The following is a 23,803-nucleotide window of genomic DNA, read 5'->3' as shown; positions in this document are numbered from 1 at the left end:
TGCCCCTCCCGAGTGATGGGATTAAAGGTGTGCACCACCACCACCTGGCCTCCAGCTTAATGTTTTTAATTTCTTTTTATTGAGCTCTACATTTTTCTCTGCTCCCCTCCCTGCCTCTCCCCTTTCCCCTTCAATCCTTCCCCAAGGCCCCCATGCTCCCAATTTACTCAGGAAACCTTGTCTTTTTATACTTTCTACTTCCCATGTAGATTGTATTAGTGTCCATATTGTTGTCTGAGTTCTCTGGGATTGTGGTTTGTAGGCTTACTTTCTTTGCTTTATGTTTAAAAACCACCTGTGAATGAGTACATGCGATAATTGTCTTTCTGGGTCTGGGTTACCTCACTCAAAATAATATTTTCTAGCTTCATCCATTTTCCTGCAAAATTGAAGCTGTCGTTATTTTTTTCTGCTGTGTAGAACTCCATTGTGTAAATGTACCACATTTTTCTTATCCATTCCTCGATCGAGGGGCATTTAGGTTGTTTCCAGGTTCTGACTATGACAAAGGATGCTGCTATGAACATAGTTGAGCACATGTCCTTATGGCACGATTGAGCATCTTTTGGATATATACCCAAAAGTGGTATTACTAGGTCTTGAGGAAGGTTGTTTCCTAATTTTCTGAGAAATTGCCACACAGATATCCAAAGGGGTTGTACCAGCTTGCATTCCCACCAGGAGTGCAGAAGTGTTTTCTTTTCCCTACAATCTCTCCAGCATAAGTTGTTATTAGTGTTTTTGATCTTGGCCATTCTTACAGGTGTAAGATAGAATCTCAGAGTTGTTTTGTTTTGCATTTCTCTGATGACTAAGGATGTTGAACATTTCCTTAAGTGTCTTTCAGCTATTTTAGATTCCTCTCTTGAGAGATCTCTGTTTAGGTCTGTACTCCATTTTTTTTATTGGATTATGTGATCTTTTGGTGTCCAATTCCTTGAGTTTTTTGTATATTTTGGAGATCAGACCTTAATTTAGTGAAGATCTTTTCCCATTCTGTAGGCTGTCGTTTTGTCTTGTTGACAGTGTCCTTTGCTTTAGAGAACCTTTTCGGTTTCAGGAGATCCCATTTATTAATTGTTTCTCTCAGTATCTGTGCTGCTGGGGTTCTATTTAGGAAGTGGTTCCCTGTGCCAATGTGTTCCAATGTACTTCCCACTTTCTCTTCTATGAGGTTCAGTGTGGCTGGCTTTATGTTGAGGTCTTTAATCCATTTGGATTTGAGTTTTGTGCATAGTGATAGATATGGGTCTATTTTCATTTTTCTACATGTTGATATCCAGTTATGCCAGCACTACTTGTTAAATATGCTTTCTTTTTTCCATTTGCTATTTTTTGCTTCTTTTACAAAGTGTTTGAAGTGTTTCAGGTGTTTGAAGATATGTCGATTGATATCTGGGTCTTCTATTCGGTTCCATTGGTCCTCCTGTCTGTTCTTATGCTAATACAGCTCATTTTTTTATCTTGAGATTTCATTTCAAAAATGATCAAATGAAAAGTGCATGGTGACACTAGCCCTCAGTAGGTAGCGGCCAGAGGACTCAGAATTCAAGGTCACCCTCAGCTAAATAGGGTGTTCAAGGACTTGTAGCTGAACATTCCAGATTTTCCTGTCTCTGCCTACTGAGTGCTGGGACAGTAGATATGTACCATCACTCCCTGCTGTGCATTTTTATAGCTTTGCAGAAAATATATTGTAAATGTTATCCTGGGAGCATTTTGTGAAACGAAGGGTCTTGTGTAGAATATAAAATATAAAAACTCTGGGAAGAAGGAATTTAGACATGTACGTGTATAATAAGTATAAATGAGCTAGCTTGAATTCACATTATGTGAAATGTGAATCTTAAGGAATAGATTAAAAATGTTTTTCTTTCAAACACCTTTTTGTTTTTTTGCAACAGGGCCTCACTACGTAGCCCTGATTGGCCTGAAGCTATTCTGTAGATGAGAGGCTGGGCCTCCTGCTCACAGAAATCCTGCCTCTCTGTCTTCAGTTCTGAGATTAAAACACTCAGTCTTATTTTATTATTTTAAAGAAAAATTTTTTGGAACTATTTATTTGTATGAGTGTTATTCCTCCCTTCCCCCCATGTGTGTATACCCCCAGAAGACAAATGCTGCATGCTCTCTTTCATAATGAGAGCCCTAGCTTCAAAGCTTTTTGTAGTTTATTATAGGGTACATGTAGAAGTTAGCAAAGTAGAAACAGCCCTTAGTGGATGGCTGCATTTCAGAAGGAGGGGATAGTAGAATACAGGTGAAAAAAGATTGAAAAGGGAGAAAACTGAAGTGAAAACAGTTGGAGAAGATAGTAGAGTGATGGGGTGGGGCAAGCTTAAAGAAGCTGTGACCTTGCAATTCAGATAGGACACAAGCCGGACAGTAGAGCACAGGCAGGAAAGGACAGTCAGGAGTACTGTGAGCTAAGGGTAAGCTGAGGTGTGGGGCACGGAGAGTTAACCAAAACAAGGAATGTATGAAAAAACATGAAATTCCACTAGCTTGTGAGCTCATTTAAAAAAAAGATTAAGCCAGGCTGTGGTGCTGTGTGACTTTAATTCCAGCACTTGGGAGGCAGAGGCATACAGATCTCTGAGTTCCAGGACAGCTGAGACTACACAGAAACCCTGGCTCAAACCCCCACCCCAATAAAATAAAATAATTACATTTAAATGTAGTATAAATAAAAGTTTGTTTGAAATGTGACAAGTTTAATAATCAGGCTTATGGCTTTATGGTTTTTTTAATAGTACTCCATAAGATTATATGTTAATGATGCTTTCTGTATTTCTGTATTTCAGATGGCAGGCAACAGATTTTGAGTTTGGGTATGGACCTACAGTTGGAGTGGATGAAATTAGAAGATTTTCAAAAGCACCTTAGTGGGGAAGATGAGACCTTTACCACAACAAATACGATTCCAAGTAGTGAGTGATTTGCAAATTATTTGGCACTTGCACAAATCTAGATTCATAAGATCTAATGCACCTTCCTTTTCATCACAGATTTGTTGAGGGATGCCGTGAAAAATGGAGACTATATTGCTGTGAAGGTCGCGCTGAACTCAAATGAGGAATATAACTTGGATCAAGAGGTACTTTGTTGGGGGGGGGGGCTTGGTCTTACAAAGAAGCACGGAAAGTAGTTCTCGTGCAGTTCAGTTATTTCCTTAGAAAAGTACATACATGTTCACATTGCCAAGGTTGATCACTCTATAGACCGTGGAAATGTACATTAGAATTCCTGAAATTGCAGCTTTCTAAAATGGCTGGTTTAAGTAGTACATTATTTAACTTTTTGTTTTCTTTTGTTTTTGTTTTTCGAGGCAGGGTTTCTTTGTAGCTTTGGATCCTGTCCTGTGACTAGCTCTGTAGACCAGGCTGGTCTTGAACACACAGAGATCTGCCTACCTCTGCCTCCCGAGTGCTGGGATTAAAGGCGTGCGCCACCACAATACATTATTTTATAACTTTTTAAGAGTCTCATCTTCTCTAGACAAATATTATATGATTATATTCTCATAGGTTTTTTCTTTAATGATATGTTTTTAATTTTTAAAATTTTTCATTACCTTTTTTATTGATTTGGGGGGATCTTTTTTTTTTTTTTTTTTTGGTTTTTCGAGACAGGGTTTCTCTGTGGTTTTGGAGCCTGTCCTGGAACTAGCTCTGTAGACCAGGCTGGTCTCGAACTCACAGAGATCCGCCTGCCTCTACCTCCTGAGTGCTGGGATTAAAGGCGTGCGCCACCATCGCCCAGCTGGGGGGATCTTTTTAAAATTTTTTAATCTGTTGGTATAGGTTACCCTCAGTCCCTTTTTTCTTCTTTGTTTTTTGTTTTTTTGAGACAGGGTTTCTCTGTGTAACAGCCCTGGCTATTGGTCCTGTAACTCACTTGTAGACCAGGCTGACCTCAAACTCATAGAAATTCACCTGCCTCTTCCTCCCAAATGCTGGGATTAACGGCGAGTCCCACCACTGCCTAACGCCTTCAATCACTTAAAGAAAAAAAATTTTTTTTTTTTTCTTTAAAAAGCCAGGGCCATGTAAACAGGCCTTGTATAACCAACGATGACCACACCTGATTCTCCTTCCTTTACCTCCAGAGTGTTTAGATCATGCGGGAGTCACGACACTCACTAATGAAATTTTCCTCTGATCATTTTAAATAGTGCTTTGAATTTTATAGGTAGATAATATATGTATATGTTTGTGTATGTATTTTTATGTGTATGGATGTTTTGCATGTTCACCAAAGAGGATATCAGATCCCCTGGGACAACTGTTAAAGATAGTTGCTAGCTGCTGTGTGGGTGCTGGGAATTGAACTCAAGACTTCAGAAAGAGCAGCCGGTACCTGCTGAACCATCCCCCAGACATTAATTAGTTTCAGTGTGTGTCTGTACATCATGTGCATGTAGGAGCTGCAGAGGCTAGGAGTCAGGTGGTTGTGAGCTGCCATGTGGATGCTGGGAATTGAAATGAGTCTTCTGTAAGAGCAACAAGTGTTCACTGAGCCTTCTCTTCAACCCCTTAATTTTTTCCTCCTTTGGCCCCAGCTGCCCTAAAATTAAATGTGTATATAGTTCAGGTTGGCTACAAATTTGCAAAAATCCTTCTGCCTTCCAAGTTACATGAGTCACCATACTTGCCGCCTTATAGGGTGGTTATACAATTTAATGGCAACATTTATCTTATTTTCTTTTTAATTTTTTTTTTAAAAACCTATCTTCTCATTTTACATGCCGAATCCATTTCCCAATCCTTCCTTCTTCCTGCTCCCTCCCATTTTTTTTCATTGTTTTATTTTTTTTGAAACAGGATCTCACTGTATATCCCTCACAGGCCTGAATCTCAGAGAGATCCATTTGCTTCTGCCTTGAGTGTTGGGGTTAAGGTACACCACCATGCCTGACAGCAGCCCTTATCTTTCTTAAATTCTAAGAGCTAGGGAGACATTAGTGTATAAAAGGCTTCCCATCAAGTGTGAGGACCCCAGTTTGATTCTCTAGAATCCATATAAAGCCAGGCTCAGTAGCTTGCATCTGTGATCCCAGTGTTCCTAAGGCAGAATAGGAAGTAGAGACGGGAGAAATTCTGCCGTATGTAGTAGTGCAGAAGAATCAACTTTGCCTTTTTTTTTAAACAATCTTTTCTCAGTTTATGTATCAGTCATGGTTCCCACTCCCTTCCTTCCTCCCACTGCCTCCATCCCACTTCCTAAAATACTCAGAGAGGGTAGGCTTCCTCCCACGGGGAGTCAACCAAGTCTGGCATATCACTTTTGAGGCAGTATCAAGGCTACTCCCCACCCCCACCCCCATATTTAGGCTGGGCAGGGAATCCCTCCATAGCAAATAGACTCTGAAAAGCCAGTTCATGCACTAGGGATAAATCCTGGTCCCGCTGCCAGTGGCCCCACAGACAGCCCAGGCCACACAACTGTCACCCACATTCAGAGGGCCTACTTTGATCTTATGCTGGTTCCTCCACTGTCAGTCCAGAGTCAATGGAAGACCTTGCTTTTAAAAAGGTGAAAGGCAAGGGCCTAGTTTGACGTCTTAATCTCTACTTATGTACAGATTGTACATAAGTATACACATGTCATACACATCACACACATACACACACATTTTTAAATTCTAGGGCTGGGATATGGCTCACTCAGAAAAGTGCTTTCCACACACGCATGGAGGACCTGAGTTTGGATTCTTGGCACGTGTATATAAATAGCTGGGTTAGCTGCACCTATCGGGGAAGCAGAGATAGGTATAGCCCTTGGGCTTGCCAGCCAGTTCATGTAGCTGAATTTGATGAGAAACTGTTTAAGTTTAATTAAGGAGCAGCGGGCCGCGTCCCGGATAGCTTAACCCTCAAAATAACCACATAGAAATTGTATTAATTAAATTACTGCTTGGCCCATAAGCTCTAGCCTCTTATTGGCTAACTCTCACATCTTGATTCAACCCATTTCTAATAATCTGTATGTCACCACGAGGTCGTGGCTCACAGGGAAAGATTCACATGTCTGACCTGGCAGCTTCATGGCAGCTCGGCTCTGTCTGCTGCTTTCTTCCTCCCAGAATACAGTTCTGTCTTCGCCTAAGTTCTGCCCTATCAGGCCAAGCAGTTTCTTTATTGATTAACCAATGAAAGCAACACTAATACTGAAAGACCTTCTACACCATTTCCCCTTTTTCTGTTTAAACAAAAAGGAAGGCTTTAACTTTACCATAGTAAAATTACATGTAACAAAACAGTTATCAAGCAAGAATTACAGTTACAGTATTTATATCTATTTTGTCTTTTATCATAACAATGGAAAACTAACCATAAATTCTTCAACTCCATCAAGACTCCAGAGGGATATAATATTACCTAAGTGAACAGGAAGTACTTTGTAAGCAGCTTCCAAAACTCTAGAAATGACAGAGACATCTCGCTGCCTGGACAGTCACCCAAAGTTTTTCTGTACCGTTGGGGCATCCATCTTCAGCCTACAGGCCCATAGTATCCAGCAGACATTTCCACGAAGCAGGAAACTTCAAAGACAGTTCAGTCACTTTCTGCTGTGTCCTGCAGAATGTCTCGCAGACTCTTTCATGAAACAGGAACCCCAAAGGATCATCTCACCTTTAGGCAAGTTTAGCATTCTTCATGTCCAGTTTATGCAACTGTCCAGGCAAGAGCAGTTTCTTGCCCAAATGGCTAACCAACTCCATAAGGAGCCTCTTTGATGTCCATCTTCCTCTTGAGGTAGATTGGTGCTGCCAGGAGCAGATGTGTCTCATTGTCACGAAAAGCCCTAAGTTATTAAAACATTAAATGCCACATTCTGTAGTCTTTGAAAGATATGAAGAGTGCCTATCTAACTGAAATATATCTCTATATATCTAGAAAATCTAACATGACTACAATCTTGACTATTATCGATGATTATCCATTAACAACCTATATTTCCTAATTATACATTACATTTTTAAATGAACTACACAATCACAATACTTTAATCAAAATTAGAACTATGCATATAGCAAAATTGACCTTAAATTAGTAGACCAAGATTCATATCAATGCAAATTATTCATATCTATATCAAGGAACCTTGTTTCAGGAAAAAATAAATAAGGTGGAGAGGGGACTGGAGAGATAGTTCAGTGTTTTAAGGGTATACTTGCAGAGTTTTCAGCACACATGTTGGGTGGCTCACATAGCCTGTAACTACAGTTCCAGGAGATCTGATGTCTTCTGACATGCGCAAAACCCCACAGAGATACACAGTCATTAAGGTGGCAAGCTTTTAAGGAAAACAGTGGCCTTTATTAGAATATTTTAATAAGCAACCTTACCTAAGTGGATACTTAAATTAATGTACTTCAGCGATTTCTCATTGAAATATCTTGACAGCAGAGACTGGTGTCTAAAATGTTTCTGATTATAGAATATGTGGTTTCTCCTTAACGAACTCCCAGGATTCTAGTGGGATGACACTGCTGATGTTGGCTGCGGCAGGAGGACAGGACGACCTGCTGAGGCTCCTTATCACCAAAGGTGCAAAAGTGAACGGGCGCCAGAAAAACGGGACTACAGCTCTCATTCATGCTGCTGAGAAGGTTTGAGACCTGACTGCATGAAGGGACACTGAGAATCTGTTTTTGTAGTTAAATAATAGTCATAACATAGCCTTACTGTGTGATTTCAGTGGGTCTGTGACATGTGAATTAAATTTTAACATTAGCAGTACTTTGTAATCAGATTTAGAATACGACTTACCTGGGTGGTAATTTATAATGAGTACAGTTCCTAGGTACACTGACAAGTGTACTTTAAAGAATTCTTGGAATTAAATTTGTTTTTTGTTTTTTAATAGAATTTTTTAACCACTGTGGCTATTCTTTTGGAAGCTGGAGCTTTTGTAAATGTCCAGCAAAGTAATGGAGAGACTGCACTCATGAAAGTAAGTCTTGGTTTCACCCTGGGTATTTGTGTTGGTACTGCAGACTGGGTAGTCCCTGAAATTCAGCAGAGCAGTAGAATATGGTGGTCTTAATAATGTACTGGAAGAAGCTCAGTGTAAGGGACCCAGCAACAGTCATGGGATGAAGGTGGTAGGCATTGAGTCAGCAGAAGAAACGTATTGGCACGAGTCGGGAACGGAAGGGACTGGGGGTGTTTCAGTGATTGAGAGCTCTGCTAGAAGCAGACGGTGTTGAGAGAGGCAGATAGAGCCAGGATGACAAAGAGTGTAATTTATTAGAGATTTATAGATAGTGTCTGTGGTGGTCTCCAGACAAAACAGAAGGAAGAGTTTGTCAGCTAAACTAGGCTTTTCCTAGAAGCAATTACTATGTCTAATGCCAGTTAAGAAAATGACATGAGACATCCATACACATTCAGCTGAATCTAGCAGGAATTGGGAATACAACCAGGATCCCTGTAGTCACATGAAAGGGTGCCCAACACCATCTTCACAGGGTTAGAAGCCTGGGAATAGGAAAGGACTATGAAGTGCTCTCACTATTGTGTATTTGTGAGTCCACCTCCTTTGAAATTATGGCTTGCAGATAAGCTTTGAGTTGAAGATTGTTGAGTCTTCCAGCTGCTGCCAGCCACCCTGCTTGTGCCCTTCTTTGAGTGGTAGGTTGTATGTACCTCACTGACCTTGGCCCAGAGTGGCTCCTTCCTCTGCAGTAGTTCCAGATTTCTGGCTCCTAGTTTTGTTAGGACTCAGTGGAACTAGTTGTCCCTAGGTGACTCTGTCTTCTCTCTTCCCTGAGGTGCATTTTTGCAGAAGCTCTGTTCTAAGTAGGGATCTGTCTACAATACCACATTCCACTTTGTCAGGTATGAGCGGTGAGTTGGATTGTAGTACAACTCCAGGCTTATCCTGAACCCTGTGTTTTTTACTTCTCTTGGGCCTCCTGTCAGATTCTTAAAGACTTGGTCATTGCTTTGTGAACCCCTCCTAAACCTGATTTGGGTGGTGTACCCAGTCCTTTTATTTAGGAGTCTGGGCTTGTGTCTTTAGTCTTCAGAGTACTGTCTTACTGAGAAACTGCTAGACAGCAGACACTTGCACCTCTGTAGAAAAAAAGAGCACAGGACGGGGAGTACAGTATTCTACAGGATCATCAGGATTGGGGGTGTTCCTGAGGGCACAGGACCGGGTTAGTTCGGGAGGGAGAGGGATTCAAGAAAAGAGAGACTTGTAGGAAGGTTCCTGAGGTAACTAAGTAATATTAGTCTGAACCTAAATAGTGACAGGGATCATATGAGCAGTTCTCCAGTGTTTTAGGGGTAGAATTTGCAGGTGATAGCTGATTTTCCTGAGTTAGGAGCTCTGGCAGCCAGAGGCAAGCAGCAGCTGGGGTAGAAGAAAGTCTAGAGAATCAGGACATTTGTCCTGGGGACTGACTGTTCCTCCTTACTAAAACCTATAGTTTATTTCTTCTGTGCTGTCCTGTTACTAATGCTGTCTTCCCTTTCCCATACAATGCTTTGCCCTCTTCAAAAAGCTGCCAGGTGTGTGTGGAGAAAACTACCCACCCCAACTGAAGTTACTCTGGTTTACAATGAAAAATTGCCACTCTTCTTTTCTGACCTAGGCATGTAAAAGAGGAAATTCAGACATTGTACGCCTGGTGATTGAATGTGGAGCTGACTGCAATATTTTGTCAAAGCACCAAAACAGTGCATTGTACTTTGCAAAACAGTGTAACAATGTGCTTGTGTACGAACTGCTGAAGAGCCATTTGGAAACGTAAGTGTTAGGAGAATGTGCCATGGTTAAGGCAGAGTGAGATAATGACTATTTATTTGAGGATACCATATTTGGAATAGTTTGTGTAGGAAAATGTTTTAAAAAGATTATCCCTTTGGATTTCTCAGTAGATCATGCATTTCATAATTGGCATACTTATTAGGTGCGTATCTGTGCAGGTTACTAAAATCTTAGAAAACCCTGGGACCATTTCCTTAACATGGTAAATTTAGGAATGGAGCTGTAGCTCGGTAAAATGCATTTAGGAGGTTAGGGCAAGAAGAGTCTTTGCCCGCATAGTTGGTTCATGGCCAGACTAGACTATGTAAGACTCTCAAAAAAGTTGTCGACACCCTTAATTTGGCTAACATCTTCATGTGCACATGTGTGTGGAGTGGGAGGAGTGTGCATGTGGAGACGAGAAGTTGACATCTGTGTCTTCTCAACAGCTCTCTACCCTACCCAAGTGCATTATTTTTCAAGTGTATTTGGAACCATATTTTGTTTCAAGTTTATGTCTTTATAAATGAAGAATTCTTTTGTGGTTCTGTGAGCTTTTGCCTAGCATATATGCTAAAGCCTGCGGTTCCATCCCCAGTACCACCTAAAAACAAAATTTTTTGGCAATGCTTGAGAAGTAAGGTCCTTAGTTTTCACCCTGGACCCTGGTGAGACAGCCTGGAAAAAAACAGCCCTTGCCTTCTGAGCTTGAAAACTAAACACCATATATTCTAAACAAAAAGTAAACTAAATTCTAGGCAAGGGACTGAGTTGCATCTTGCCCTAATGAAACTTGACAACCTGTTTCCCATAAAGAATCCCTGGAGGCTAGTTCATCCCCACCCCACTGTTTTTTTGTTTTTTTTTTTTTTAATTTTTTCTGAACATATGGGTAAATGCAGAGAACCTGTCAGGGAGGTGCCCAGCCATCTTCCTTTGCTCAGGACTGAGGGGCTCTCATTTCTAATTTTTCATTCATGCATTAGCCAATCGCAAAGTGAATTTTGTGCCAGACAGTCTCAAAGGCCAGTATTATGGAGAAGACTGAGTAAAAGTTGCCCTTGTGCAACTCCTGTTTGATGAAAAGGAAATTTAAAGGCACTGTCATGAGAGGAGAACTGCGTGGGGCAGAGTTATAGTTCCTTCTCACAAAGGTGCTGCTGGGCTATGTGGTTCGGATATAATCCAGGTATTCAGGCAGCTAAAGCATAAGGATTCCAAGTTCAAGTACTCCTTAGTCTACAGAGTGAGTTTGAGGCTAGTGTAGACATGAAATGCTGTCTCAATATCAGAAGTGAGGAGAGGCTGGAGACGTAGGTAGCAGATTAAGAGTGTTTGCTGCGCTTCCACATGAGCAAGGTGGGGCGTGGTTCCCTTCACACCTCTCACCTTTGCACTGTGAGACAATGGAGACAGGAGGCTGCTGGGGTCTCTGGCTGCCAGCCTAACTGGATAGTGAGCCCCAGGTTCAGAGAGCAAGCTGCTTCAGAGTGGTAAAGGATGACACAGCGCTGTCCTCTGGCCTAACCACTTCACACACAAGCAAGCACACAACACAAAATCAGAGAAGTAGTTTCCAAAAGTGAAGTCAGGTGACTGTGTACCTTAGTGGTAGAGCACTTGTTTTAGCCATGTGCAAGGGCCACGGTACTACAAAAAATAAAATTTAAAAGGTAAAAAGTAATACTGAGTGGTGGTGGCTCAAGACTTTAATCCCAGCACTCAGGAGACAGAGATAGACGGATCTCTGAGTTCAGGGCCAGGCTGTTCTAAAGTGAGTTCCAGGACAGCTAAGGATATACAGAGAAACCCTGTCCCAAAAAACAAAAGTTAAGAAGCAAAGTTAGTGGGAAAGCTTTATGGGGCATTGTATATCATAAATACATCCTTTGGTGGTTTCCTTCTGCAGAGGGGTAAAGGCAGGGCAGGATCTCATGTATTCTAGTCTAGTTTCAGACTCACTGTATCTGAGGATGGAGGATGGCTTCCTTCCTTGACTTCCTCCTAAGTACCAGGACTGTAGATGCATACCATCACATCTGGTTTATGTGGCGCTAGTGATCTAGGTTTCATACTGAGCTACATCTGCAACCCCTAATGTATGTATTTTAAACTTGAATTTTACAATGTTAAAATGATATAGTACACAAAGTGTAATGATCAGATCAAGGTAGCTGGAGTTTAATTTGTTAATAGTTAATTTCTGTGGTACAGTGTAATAATTCAGTATACCTACATTAACAGTTAAGATAGGGTCTCACTAGAGTGACCTCAAACTCATGGCATAATATCTGAGTTCTGAGTCACCATACCCAACTACTAACAGTCTCTGTCTTTTCTCACTAGACTTTCAAGAGTTGCAGAAGAAACAATCAGAGATTACTTTGAATCTCGCCTTGCTTTGTTGGAAGCTGTTTTCCCAATAGCTTGTCATCGACTCTGCGAGGGACCAGATTTCTCAACAGATTTCAATTACAAGCCTCCTCAAAACATACCAGATGGTAAGCATATGCTCCCCTTTGAACTTGAGTGTTTGAAGCTATAGTTTGTCAAGATGAGTTAATTCCTAAGTAGACCTTTACTTTAAAGGAACTTTTTAGCAGAATCCACTGTGATAGCTGGCAGAGCTGCTCTGGCAGGAGGCCTCTCCATCCCACCTTACTTACCACTGGAGTCCTCTTTCAAATGTTAGGAGTTGGTTCTTGATAACTGAGGTTGTTTATTAAATCTAACTAGAAGATAACTTCACAATGCTATGCCTAGAACCTTTTTTTTCTCCTAAATTTTATTATCTCTACTGGGTTTCCCTTGTTTTCTTTTTCTATTGCTTATGAGACAGGGTCTCACTGTGTAGTTCTTGTTGGCCTGGAACTTGCTATGTAGTCAAGATAGCCTTAAACTCAAGAGATCCGCTTGCCTCAGCCTCCTGTGTGCTGGGATTAAAGATGTGCCCTACCATGCCTGACTTGGGTTTTGCTTGTTTGTTTTTTTAATAGTCTTGTTCTTAGTCTTGTTCTCCTGTCTTAGCCTTCTGAGAGCTAGGATTACAGACATGAACCATCATCTGGTTTAATTTAAAAAAAAAGAAAAAAAAAAAACAACCTTGGGCGTTGTGTGTCAGCAATGAGTCCTGTCCCCCCTCCCATTGGAATTAATGACAGAGCTATAAGCAGTTAATGATGCCTAGAGGATCATTGATTAATAACCCAGCCATGCTCGTGTAGGCAACCTTAACTAAATATAGTGGCCATCAAAAACAAAATAGTTCGGCAATGGTGCCTTTAGTCCCAACACTCAGAAGCAGGTGCATCTCTGAGTTCGAGGTCAGCCTGATCTACAACACGAGTTCTGTGACAGCCAGAACTGTTACATAAAGAGACCCCGTCTCGCAACAGCAAAAAACAGGGTGGGGTGGGACCTATTGGGAAGAAGCAGTTTACTTGGTGGGGAAGGGAGAGGAATAAGAGGGTAATGATGGCTAGAATATAAGCAGAGTATAGTAGATGAATATATGAAGTTATAAAGGATAAATAAAGCAGAAGGGCTGACCCAAGTTCAATCACAGAATCCACAGTAGAAGAGAACCTACTCCTAAGGGCTGTCCTGTCTTCCACCTTTGTACCATGGCACATTCAAGGGTACTGGCTTATGCCACCAAGCCTGATGACCTGAATTTGGTCTCTAAATTCCACATGGTAGAGAGAATCAACTCCCGAAGTTGTCCTCTTGCTGGCCTCCAAACACATGCTATGTGGGTGCATGCACAGAGAATAAAGTTTCTTGTTTTGTTTTTTTTTTTTTTAAAGCATTGATGTAAACTACATCATAATATATTTGACTGACATGCATTTGAAGATTTCTAGGAACTAAAACAGAATTTTGCACATGTATTTATTATTCAGGTGCTATCTTAGGACACTTTTTTTATGCACATGTGTGCAAGCGTGCATTCATGCCATGGTGCATGGGTGGAGGTCAGAGAGTAACTACAGGAGTCAGTTTTTTTCTTCCACCACATGGATCCTAGGGTGGGAATCATGGTCGGGTATGGTGGGTAAGTGTCCTTTAACTGCCATACACAAACACCATCTAAATATTTTTTAACATTTTATTATTTATTTATTATTTATACAGTGTTCTGTCTATATGCTTGCTGATCAGAAGAAGGCACCACATCTCATTACAGATGGTTGTGAGCCACCATGTGGTTGCTGGGAATTGAACTCAGGACCTCTGGAAAAGCAGTCAGTGCTCTTAACCTCTGAGCCATCTCTCCAGCCCCACAAACACCATCTTAAACATTTTTCTTTTTCTTTTTAAATTTAACTTTATGTTCGTCACTGTTTTGCCCTGGGTGTCAGTTTCCCTGGAACTACAGTGACAGTTGTGAGCTGCCATATGGATGCTGGGAATTGAATCCGGGTCCTCTGGAAGAACACCCAGTGCTCTTAATTGCTGAGCCATCTTTCCAGCTTCCTTAAACATTTTTTTCATTACATTTTTGTTTGTGTGGGGGTGTGCTAATGCCAGAATGCATGTGCAAGTGAGAATAGTTTTAAGGAATTGGTTCTCTCCTTTCATCATGCAGGTTCTTTGGGAGTGAAAATGTGGTCAGGGTTGGCAGCAGGTGCCTTTACTCACTGGGCTGTCTCTCCAGCCACCTTAGGACTTGTGAGGCGCCGAGGCAGAGTGTTTTGCTTATTGTGCATCACATAAACTGGGTTTAGTGGCACATCCCAATGATCCCCACACTCAGGAGGTGAAGAGGCAAGTTTGTCTTTTTGGACAATAGTGAATTTGAAGCTACTTGAAAATCCTGTGTAGTATTTATTATACCAGTCAAAGACAGCCAGTTGCTGCCTTGCTAGCTAATGAATTTGGTTTAGTTTTGTATTTTGAGACAGGCTTTCCCTATGTAGTCTAGGGCTTGTCTTACTCCTGACAGTCCTCCTTCCTTGGCCTTTTAAGTATTGGGCTTAGAGCACACAATACCCTAACTGACTCAGGGCTGTTCTGAATATCTAGGCTGTGTGCATTGAAGGAAAGGGGCATTTGGCTTGATGTTACCGTAGGTAGGTAGGTAGGTAGGTAGGTAGGTAGGTAGGTAGGTAGGTAGGTAGGTAGGTAGGTAGGTATAGATGGATGATAGATATGCACACACTCATTTTGTTAACTTATCAATTGACATCATGGAAACCTTATGCTGCTGTAAATGGCCCTGATAGAGCTGAACCAACCACGCCTACATAATTAGTTTCTGTTTTGCTTTTCCTTACTTGCATGAACCAGAAATCCTACTATTCTTGTGAAAAATTTTTATGGCACTCCATGCTTTCCAAGGATAGGAGGTAGGTAGAGCTTAGCTTTCACAAGTCCCTCAGGTCATTTCCATGTACCACCAAAACAAAACTCATTGTAGGCAAAGTAGAACTTTATACTTCTGGAGAGGCTTTTGATTCCTGAAAACTATAACCATGCATTTCTATCTCCTAAACCATCTTGCTGGTTCTCAAGTTTGTTGTAGTGTTGTGCGTGTTACATATAGAGATGTTTGCACACCAAGCCTGATGGCTTAGACTTGATTCTGGGAGCCCACACTAGAGGAGAGATCCAGCTCGCTAGGTTTTCCTGACTACCACACATTGATGTCAAACTATGTAAATTTTCTTGTTGTGAAGACACAGTAACTGAGGCCGGAGAGATGGTCCAGTGGTTCAGAGTGGTTGCTTCTCTTGCAGAGGACCTGGGTTCAGTTTCCAGCAACCCACATGACAGCTCACACTCTAACTCCAGTTCCAAGGTTTCCTAATCTCCTCATTCTGGTCTCTGCAGGCAGCAGGTGCAAATACACATGCACACAAAATACTAATTTCAGTAGAAAAAAACAAACATGAAAGTCTCTTCCCTGGTGGTTGCTTGGACAAGAGGTCAAGTTCTGTGGTTTGAAAACTGTAGGATAAAGTGCGAGTGTTTTGAGTAGGAGCCTTCTCAGGCTTCTGTACAAGTAGCAGGAGGATCTACCAGGGACCTTGTACTGCCAGCAGGGATGACCTCACCCCCACACACTGATAGCATTAATCTTTTCTACTCATCCTTCTTCAGGCTCTGGTGTCCTGCTCTTTATTTTCCATGCAAACTTTTTGGGTAAAGAAGTTATTGCTCGGCTCTGTGGACCATGCAGCGTGCAAGCTGTAGTTTTAAATGATAAATTTCAACTTCCTGTTTTTCTGGTAAGATTTTCTGTAGTTAATTGAAAATTGTGATCAAAAGTCATGTGACTTTACATTTTATTAAGGTCTTTAATGTGTCTCAGTGCTTTTAAGTGCCTTGGTATGGGTGTGCATACCATATATACACACAGATGCACATACATACAAAAGATGTTCATTTTCATAATAGTGACACTTGGACAACTCCCATTTTTTTATAAAAGAAAATGACCAAAATTTTGTTTATAAGTACTTAAATTCACTTTAATGCCACTAATATATATATATGTTTATATAGGACCATATATATATATGGTCCTAGAACCAACATTCTGAGAATAAATTCTTAGCCCTGAGACCTTTTACATAAGGCCAGAATAAAATGGTTGTGTTTATGCCTGTTACCTAATGTATAATTCTTTTGACATAAAGGAATGCCTTTTGGTGTGTTTTGGTTTGATTTGGTTAAAATAAAGCTACTACCCAACAAACCTTCAATTCCTGATACTCTTACATGATTGCTTAATTCTGGTGTCAGGTCACATATGTGCACCATCACTCCTAATTTAAAATTTTACATTTTGCCATTTGTGGAATTCTTTCCTGGTGCCATTGTTAAATGAATATAGTCATTTCTTCTGTGCTTGCACTACATATATTTTATGTATTAGAACCTTAGATTTTTGTGTTTTTTAGTGTTTGAGATAGGGTCTCAATATCAAGGCCCTGGTAGGCCTTGTTAACATTGTTCCAAATGCTGAGTGGAATGTGATCTTAAAACCAAATTATACTACACTGACTCAGAACAAACAAACTTGAGGGTGAAATGTGGGAGACTTGAGTGGGTAAGAACGTTTGTGTACATGCATGTCACAGTGGGTGAGGACAGATGCCAAGTGATTGGCTGGCCAGCCTGATCAGTGAGAGATCATGTTTCTTGGCAATAAGGCAGAAGGTGATATTTTTGACACCACATTCAGCACATTTAAAAAAGCAAACAACCCTAACCAGAAGCTAAGCCATCAAGTCTGAGCTGCACAGGGAAATCCTGTCCCAAAACTTAAAAAGAAAAAAAAAACCTCAGTTTACTGATCTCCACTGTAAAAGGTTCTAGGGTTTGTAGATGTCAGAGATGTTGAGTCTGACTTTTCTCTCTTTCCCTCTAGGACAGTCACTTTGTTTACTCGTTCAGCCCTGTCGCCGGCCCCAATAAGTTGTTTATAAGGTTGACGGAATCACCCTTTGCCAAGGTGAAAATCTTTGCTTCATATTTGGGGTAACTGCTCAGGTTGTCAGTGCTCAGGGTCCAGAAGAATCCTCTCTCCTAGGGCAGGGATGTTGGTGCTCTGAGGCAGTGCACTGAAGGTGAAGTCTGAGGGCATCCCTGCAGAGCATTCCAGTCCTGACTTGAGTACTAATCTGCCATTATGGCTAGGCACGATCTCCATGTGAAAGGAAGCTGGATTTTTTTTTAAATTCAGTCACTTTTTAGCTAAAAATAGCAGCAACCCAATATTCTTACAAGGTGGGAGCTTTCATGTGTACTAACACTCATTTTCTTTTTAGGTCAAGTTGCTAATAGGTGCATACAGAGTGCAGCTGCACTGACCTAAGTACCAAGACCAGGGCTGTCTTTGAAACAGTGTGGAATCCTGGCGCATCTGAAATGTTCAAATATAGTTTCCCTATAAACTTGCGATTTAAGCCTGTTTGTTGCCTGGTAAGGACAAACAGGGCCTTTATAATGCATAGTCTATGTGTAAGTGTTTGTGCCATTGTTCGATTGTTCAATGTTCTGCATAGTTTATTTCCACAATGTGGAACACTACATATGAGAACTATTTAATTAAAAACTTTTGAACTTGAAATTTTCTACTAGTCTTTTGAGTAGTCTTTGAAAAAACAGATTCAGGCTGGGCTATGGTGGCTCTTGGCTAACTCTAGACTCTAGTTCAGGGTCAGCCATGCCTACCCACGGCATGTACCCTTTCCAAACAATTCATTACTGTGCAACTAATTGGAGATGGGGAGTCAGCTACAGTCCAGTCACAGCATGGAAGAAGGGGAGTGTATTAAAGTGTCTGAATAATACCTGTGCTTTGCTTTGTACAGTGAATTACACTGACCAAAGTGAAGAAAAAAAGGCAAGGAAGAAGCTCAAGGACATGTTTGGCTACATAATGAGTTAGAAACTTAACTGAGAGAACCTGTCTGAACAAAATAAAAAATCCTGAGTTGTAGACTATGTCTTATGGCAAATTGCTGGGCCATTCAGGGCTTCCCCCCCCACCCCCAAAGCCTGCTGTGACCTGTAGAGACAAATCTTTCATCAGTAAGTAGGAATGTCATACATGTACACACAGGCATTATTTAGACAAGCTCTTCCTACAGAATACCTGCTGGCTCCATCCTGTAATCCTGCTTCAGGATTACAGGTATGTCCTACCAGGCCAAGGTCACCTTGTATATTTGTCTGTGTGCTTTTTATAAGAGGTTTCAGCCCACCAGGCAGTTGTGGCTCAGCCTTGACTCCCAGCATTCAGGAGGCAGAGGCAGGTAGTTAGTTCTCTGTAAGTCAAGGCTAAAAAGAGAAAACCCTGGGCGAGTGGGGAAAGGTTTCAGTCCTAAAGAAAATAATTTGTTAAACTAAAATCACCAAGCCTTGAGCAGTCAATACATTTTTACCTGTGTAGGTCTTCTCAAATCCAGTGGCTATATATACAATATACCTAAAGAGATTTTCCCCCTCTTTATTTGAGCCCTGTCTCTCTTGGAATTCACTATGCAGACCAAACTGTCCTCAAATTAAGAGAATCTGCCTGTCTCCAAGTGCGCCACCAAGCCCTGTCCAAGGTTGTGCCAAGTCATAACTCACCATACCCAACAAAATGGCATTTTCCTAGTTTGTGATGAGAGTAGACTTGTGCCACTTTGTTACATTTAAAAGTATATCAGACAGTAATTTAGCTTCCTTTATGTTCTTTCTGTATTTCTTTTCTATGTTTCCTTTTTAATCTGTACTATAAAGCAGGTGCTTTAATGACAAGTCCACTTACAGGCTTTTTAAAAAAATGTATTTTATCCCTCTTTGAAGGCCACATAGGCCATGCTGTGGTGGCACAAGCCTTTCTTTGATCCTTGTGCGTCCTGCATGTAGATGCTTCTTAGGTCTCGGGCAACACCCTCCTCGCTGGTCAACAGCACCACACCTGCAACAGGCAAAACAGGACAGGAACAAGAGAAAACACTATCAGGGGTTTTGCCACGACACCATAAACATTTTATATTGTTAGCATAACAAAACAGGAAGTATGATTCTTTCCTAAGCAGATGGGAGAAGAAAGGAACCGTCATTCCTAGCATACATTCTACAACATTTCTAAATCATACTTTCCAAAGGAACCTAAGGGAAATGTCATAAATCTGGGGCCAAGGGGAGCTCTGAAGCCGAGGTGGAGCAGCATGACCAAGCTTGTACCTGAGCAGCGATCCTGCAGACAAGTGCATGTCTTCAGACAAATCTGTTCCAAGAGACTATGGAATTTTCCTGCCACAAATGAGAGAAATCCGTATCAGCTCCTGTAAGACCCTTCTCTCCTCCAGATCTCATTAGACATTTCCAGTCTAGATATCCACCTACTCAGGCTTCACAGGGCTATTTCAGAAACACTAGAGCAGAGCTCCTGAACCGCAGCTTTCTACCTGGCCCTTTTTGCTCTGAACCCAAAGTCTGGACTCATTCCCCAAGGTCAAGGACAGATGATTGTGGAGAGGCAGTACAGACATTGGAGAAAGCCAGTATTGTTGATATCAAAGTGAACATTCGCCAGACAGCCATTTCAAGAATTAACAATGTGGGGGTGCTTCAGCCAAGGTCTTCAAGGAGCCCCAACCAGTGATTAATCTAGCTTGATGGTGAGATGAGTTTGAGGTCACACAGAAATTTCTGTACTGAACTTGGTCATATGCAGCAACATAGAAAAATCTTTAACCCAAAGAAGAAAACCCTGTTTTATCTCTTTCTCTCTCTCGTAAGGTCTCTCCCTATGTGCAGACCTGGCAATCCTGGAACATACACATACATACACATTCCCCCTTATTTCTCTTGCTCCAGTATACCTCAGAACTACACACATTATACACGAAAGAATTCAAGAAAGCAATCAAGAGCGTTCTCAAAGACGGCGTGCAAGCATTGTCTCATGGACACAGGTGGCATTGTAAGGTTTCAGCTCAAACTCAAATTGTCTTCCACAACAAAACATTGGGCCTGGTGGTGTGGCACATACCTTTAATCCCAGCATTAGCAGGTGGAGGCAGAACTTGAGGCCAGATTGGTTTCAGACTTCCAGGCCAGGTAGATACTATCTCAACCAAAAGAGAAAAAAAAAGGAAACACTAGAACTCTGACTGGGGCTGTAAGCTCTGGGTTCAAAGCAGAGGACCACTAGGTAAAATGGCTGGGCAGTGGTGGAGGATGCCTTTAATCCCAGCACTCTGGAGGGAGAAGCAGAGGATTTCTTGGTTTCGAGGTCAACCTGGTCTACAGAGTGAGTTCCAGACCAGCCAAGGCTTTGCACAGAGAAACCCTATCTCGAAAACAAAGAGTTGTACATCCCTGTTGTCCCAGCACTCTGCTGCTTGAGGTAAAGGAATTGAGATAAAAAGAATACCCTGGCAAGAGACTGGCTGCTCTTCCAGAAAGCCCAGGTTTTGATCCCCAGCACCAACACCATGGCTCACAATTGCCTGCAACTCAGTTCCAGGGAATCTAATGCACTCTTCTGGCATCTGTAGGCACAGGGCACACATGGCACACAAAACACACAAAAATGGAAGAAAAGTTGTAGACTAGTTTGGACTACATAGTGGGTTACATAATAAGACTGTCTCAAACTAGTCAAACACCAACGCTGACTTATCTATGCCAAGGGTAGTGAGTACAATCCATGGGGAAGTGCCCTTCTAAACAAAGAACTGCCACCTGACCGAATGCAGCAGTGTGAGCCCAGCATACCTGGCTTTTAAGCTCTTCTACATTAGACCAGTGCCTGGAATTTCAGCAGTTTCATGTTGTCTTAACAACCTAGGAATAGAAAAATAAGATTTTAGCCATTTAAAAATCAGACCTTATAACTGGTCTCTTAAAAGTTCCCAACAGTAATGAAGACTTCAATAAAACACCACTTGATGCTGCATGGCCTACTTTTATTTTGAAAAATTATTTTTATTCAGAGGGTAATTTCTCTGATCCAGAAAGAATACTTAAGATTCAGATTTCCTACCTTGGCACTAAACTCTATAAACCTTAAACTCGAAAAGATATTCAGATATATTAACAATTGAAAATTTTTATGGACATTTATTTTGTGAGAAGGCATTCTACAACATAGGTCAGAAGACAACCTCTGGGAGGAAATTCTCCTCCACCATGTCAGTTCCAGAGATCAAAGTCAGGCAGTCAGCAGCAAGTGCCTTTACCCACAGAACCATCTTGACGGTCCACTTAAAAGGAAAACCGGGCATGGTGATGCCCACCTTTAAACCCAGCAGTCAGGAGGCACAGACAGGCGGATCTCTTGAGTTCGAGGCCAGCCTGGTCTACAAAGTGACTTCCAAGACAGGCTTCAAAGCCTCAGAGAAACCCTGTCTCTGGAAAACTAAAAGGAAAAAAAAACAGAAAAGTTTTTTTTTTAAATTAAGCCTTCGTCATCATAGTTCCCTTTCACAGATAACTAGCCCCTTGACACAACTTTAAAGCCTTGTTATAGGAGCTGAAGAGATGGCTCCAAAGTTAAGAGCTGCCGAAATCTGGGGTTTGAATACCAGCGTCAATATGGTTGCTCATAAATGACTGTAAACTCCAGTTTCCAGAAGCTCCACCACCTGCTGGCCACAGTGGGCACCAGGCACATATGAACTGTCAATACGTGCAGGCAGAACACACATTTTAAAAACTGATAAACTTTCTGTGCTTCTACCAAGGTCAGCTACAGCTATTGTGCTCCATCAAGAGTACCCGTCGGGACACTGTAGGTATTCTCCACAGAGCATGAAACATGCAATTACAATCTGCTGCTTGCAAAATGTGTTTGGATAACATGCTGGAAACATGAATAAAGTAGGGCACAATAGCAGTGTAATAATCACAACTATCAGATTTAGGTTCAGTTTTCCTTTGTTTTGAGACAGGGTTTCTCTGTGTAGCCCTGGCTGTCCTGGACCTAGCTTTGTAGACCAGGCTGACCTTGAACTCAGAGATCTGCCTGTGCCTCCGCCTCCCTGAGTGCTAGGATTAAAGACACAGGCCACCCAACACACACACACACACACACACACACACCCTGTTTCCTACTATTTAAAAAAAAGGTTTATGTTGTTTACTTCATAAATAAATACATTAACACTTTAGACAGATAACAGTCTGGGGAAAAAAAGGTCATTATTTGACTAGAAATCTCTTAGGAATTTTGTCTCTCTTTTTTTATTTCCAAAGATTTAGGTAGGTAGGGGTGTGTGTGTGTGTGTAGATGTGGAGGGAGAGAGACTATGAATACAAAAGGTTCAGTTTTAAGTTATATAAACACAGAAAACCAGACATCTCCCTAAAATAGGAGTGTTTTGAAGTACCACTTAAATCTTACGCCTGACGTAAGGAATACTGTCCCAAATTCAAATCTGGATGAAATATTCATGTTTAAAGGTCTTAAAAACTCACTATGTTCCCTTCTAAAAGGGCCCTGCACACCTCCCATCTCTCTGTTCCTTTCTCTCTCCATCTCTGCCTGTCTCTGCCTCTTTTCCCTCTTGTTCCCTCTCCACTAATAAAACCCTAACCGTGAGTTCTTTCTGTTGCACGGCGTCTTTCTTGTGCCATCTTTAAATTACAACAGTAGGAAGGGGCATCTCTAAGGACACAAAGATTTTAAAAGGGGCATTTTATATACTTACATACACAGTACCATCCATAATCCTATGGTTGCAAGAATATTAAAGACGCCTTCCTTCCAGGAAAAGGCCCATTCTACCAATATATCATTCCCCAGGCCTTTGAGTGGTAGAAAATAAGACTTTCTCAGCAGGTATCAGATATAATACGACACTCAATGTACAAAGAAATAACTGTATAAAGCAGATACCACAGCCCAATATTAGGCAGGCTGTTATTTAAATCATATGTGAATAGTAAAAACTCAACAGTACTTAAAGGCAAACACAATGAAAAAATTCTTGCTATAAAGTAACCTAAAGAAAAGGTGACATTTCCTGATGTCTCTAGTTTCTTAGTAAGAATGACTTTCCACCAGAATGCTCCCTTCTCAACAGCAGGGATTCTTTCCCAAGAAATACGTGTTTAGAGGTCTTATATTTTAAGGCTGGGGGCTCTGTTAGTAAATATGACAGGAAAGCCCATTACACTAGACCTCACAACCAATATGGCCCTTTCCATTGTAACAAAATTCAGGCTACTGAGGCAGTAAGAGTAGGATATTTTATAGAGGAAATTTATCTTTTCCTATCATATTTATGATTAAATGTTTGTGTATATGGGTGTTTTGTCTGCATATATGACTGGAGTTGCAGACAGGTGTGAGTCCCATCTAGATGATGGGAATTGAACTCGGGTCCTCTGGAAGAGCCATTTCTCCAACCAGCTCGTTTTTTCCCATCAAAGGTTACAGGTAATATTTGATGGTGTGAGCAAAGAAATGTTAGGCTTGCAAATACATAAAATATAATAATATACAAATTGATGTCATCAAATACGATTTTAACTTTGTTTCCGAGGACAGACATTGTGTATTCCACGCTGGCTTTACATTATGTAGATG

At 41.3% G+C, this 23,803-nt stretch overlaps 1 protein-coding gene and 1 long non-coding RNA gene across 2 annotated transcripts in view; one reads left to right on the top strand and one right to left on the bottom strand.

Moving 5' to 3' along the window:
- The window catches only part of Mphosph8 (M-phase phosphoprotein 8), a 33,267-nt gene extending 15,429 nt beyond the window's left edge, over positions 1–17,838 (top strand). The window contains exons 6-14 of the mRNA XM_013349227.2: positions 2,805–2,930; positions 3,009–3,097; positions 7,475–7,615; positions 7,873–7,959; positions 9,608–9,762; positions 12,109–12,263; positions 15,865–15,992; positions 17,138–17,221; positions 17,538–17,838. Of these exons, the coding sequence (XP_013204681.1) occupies positions 2,805–2,930; positions 3,009–3,097; positions 7,475–7,615; positions 7,873–7,959; positions 9,608–9,762; positions 12,109–12,263; positions 15,865–15,992; positions 17,138–17,221; positions 17,538–17,579 (1,007 nt within the window). The 3' untranslated portion in view covers positions 17,580–17,838. The remainder of the gene's footprint in view (positions 1–2,804; positions 2,931–3,008; positions 3,098–7,474; positions 7,616–7,872; positions 7,960–9,607; positions 9,763–12,108; positions 12,264–15,864; positions 15,993–17,137; positions 17,222–17,537) is intronic.
- A 324-nt stretch (positions 17,839–18,162) lies between these two features.
- LOC106143963 lies at positions 18,163–20,504 on the bottom strand. The gene is made up of 3 exons (XR_001229091.2): positions 20,261–20,504; positions 19,450–19,518; positions 18,163–19,180 (listed from the first exon to the last, which is right to left on the bottom strand). It is a non-coding gene; the product is annotated as an uncharacterized LOC106143963 (long non-coding RNA).
- Positions 20,505–23,803: the final 3,299 nt, after the last annotated feature.

This window comes from Microtus ochrogaster, chromosome 17 (assembly GCF_000317375.1).
Source record: "Microtus ochrogaster isolate Prairie Vole_2 chromosome 17, MicOch1.0, whole genome shotgun sequence".
Taxonomy (NCBI): Eukaryota; Metazoa; Chordata; class Mammalia; order Rodentia; family Cricetidae; genus Microtus; species Microtus ochrogaster.
The sequence above is the reverse complement of the archived record's forward strand: the minus strand, read 5'-3'. Positions and strand labels throughout refer to the sequence as shown.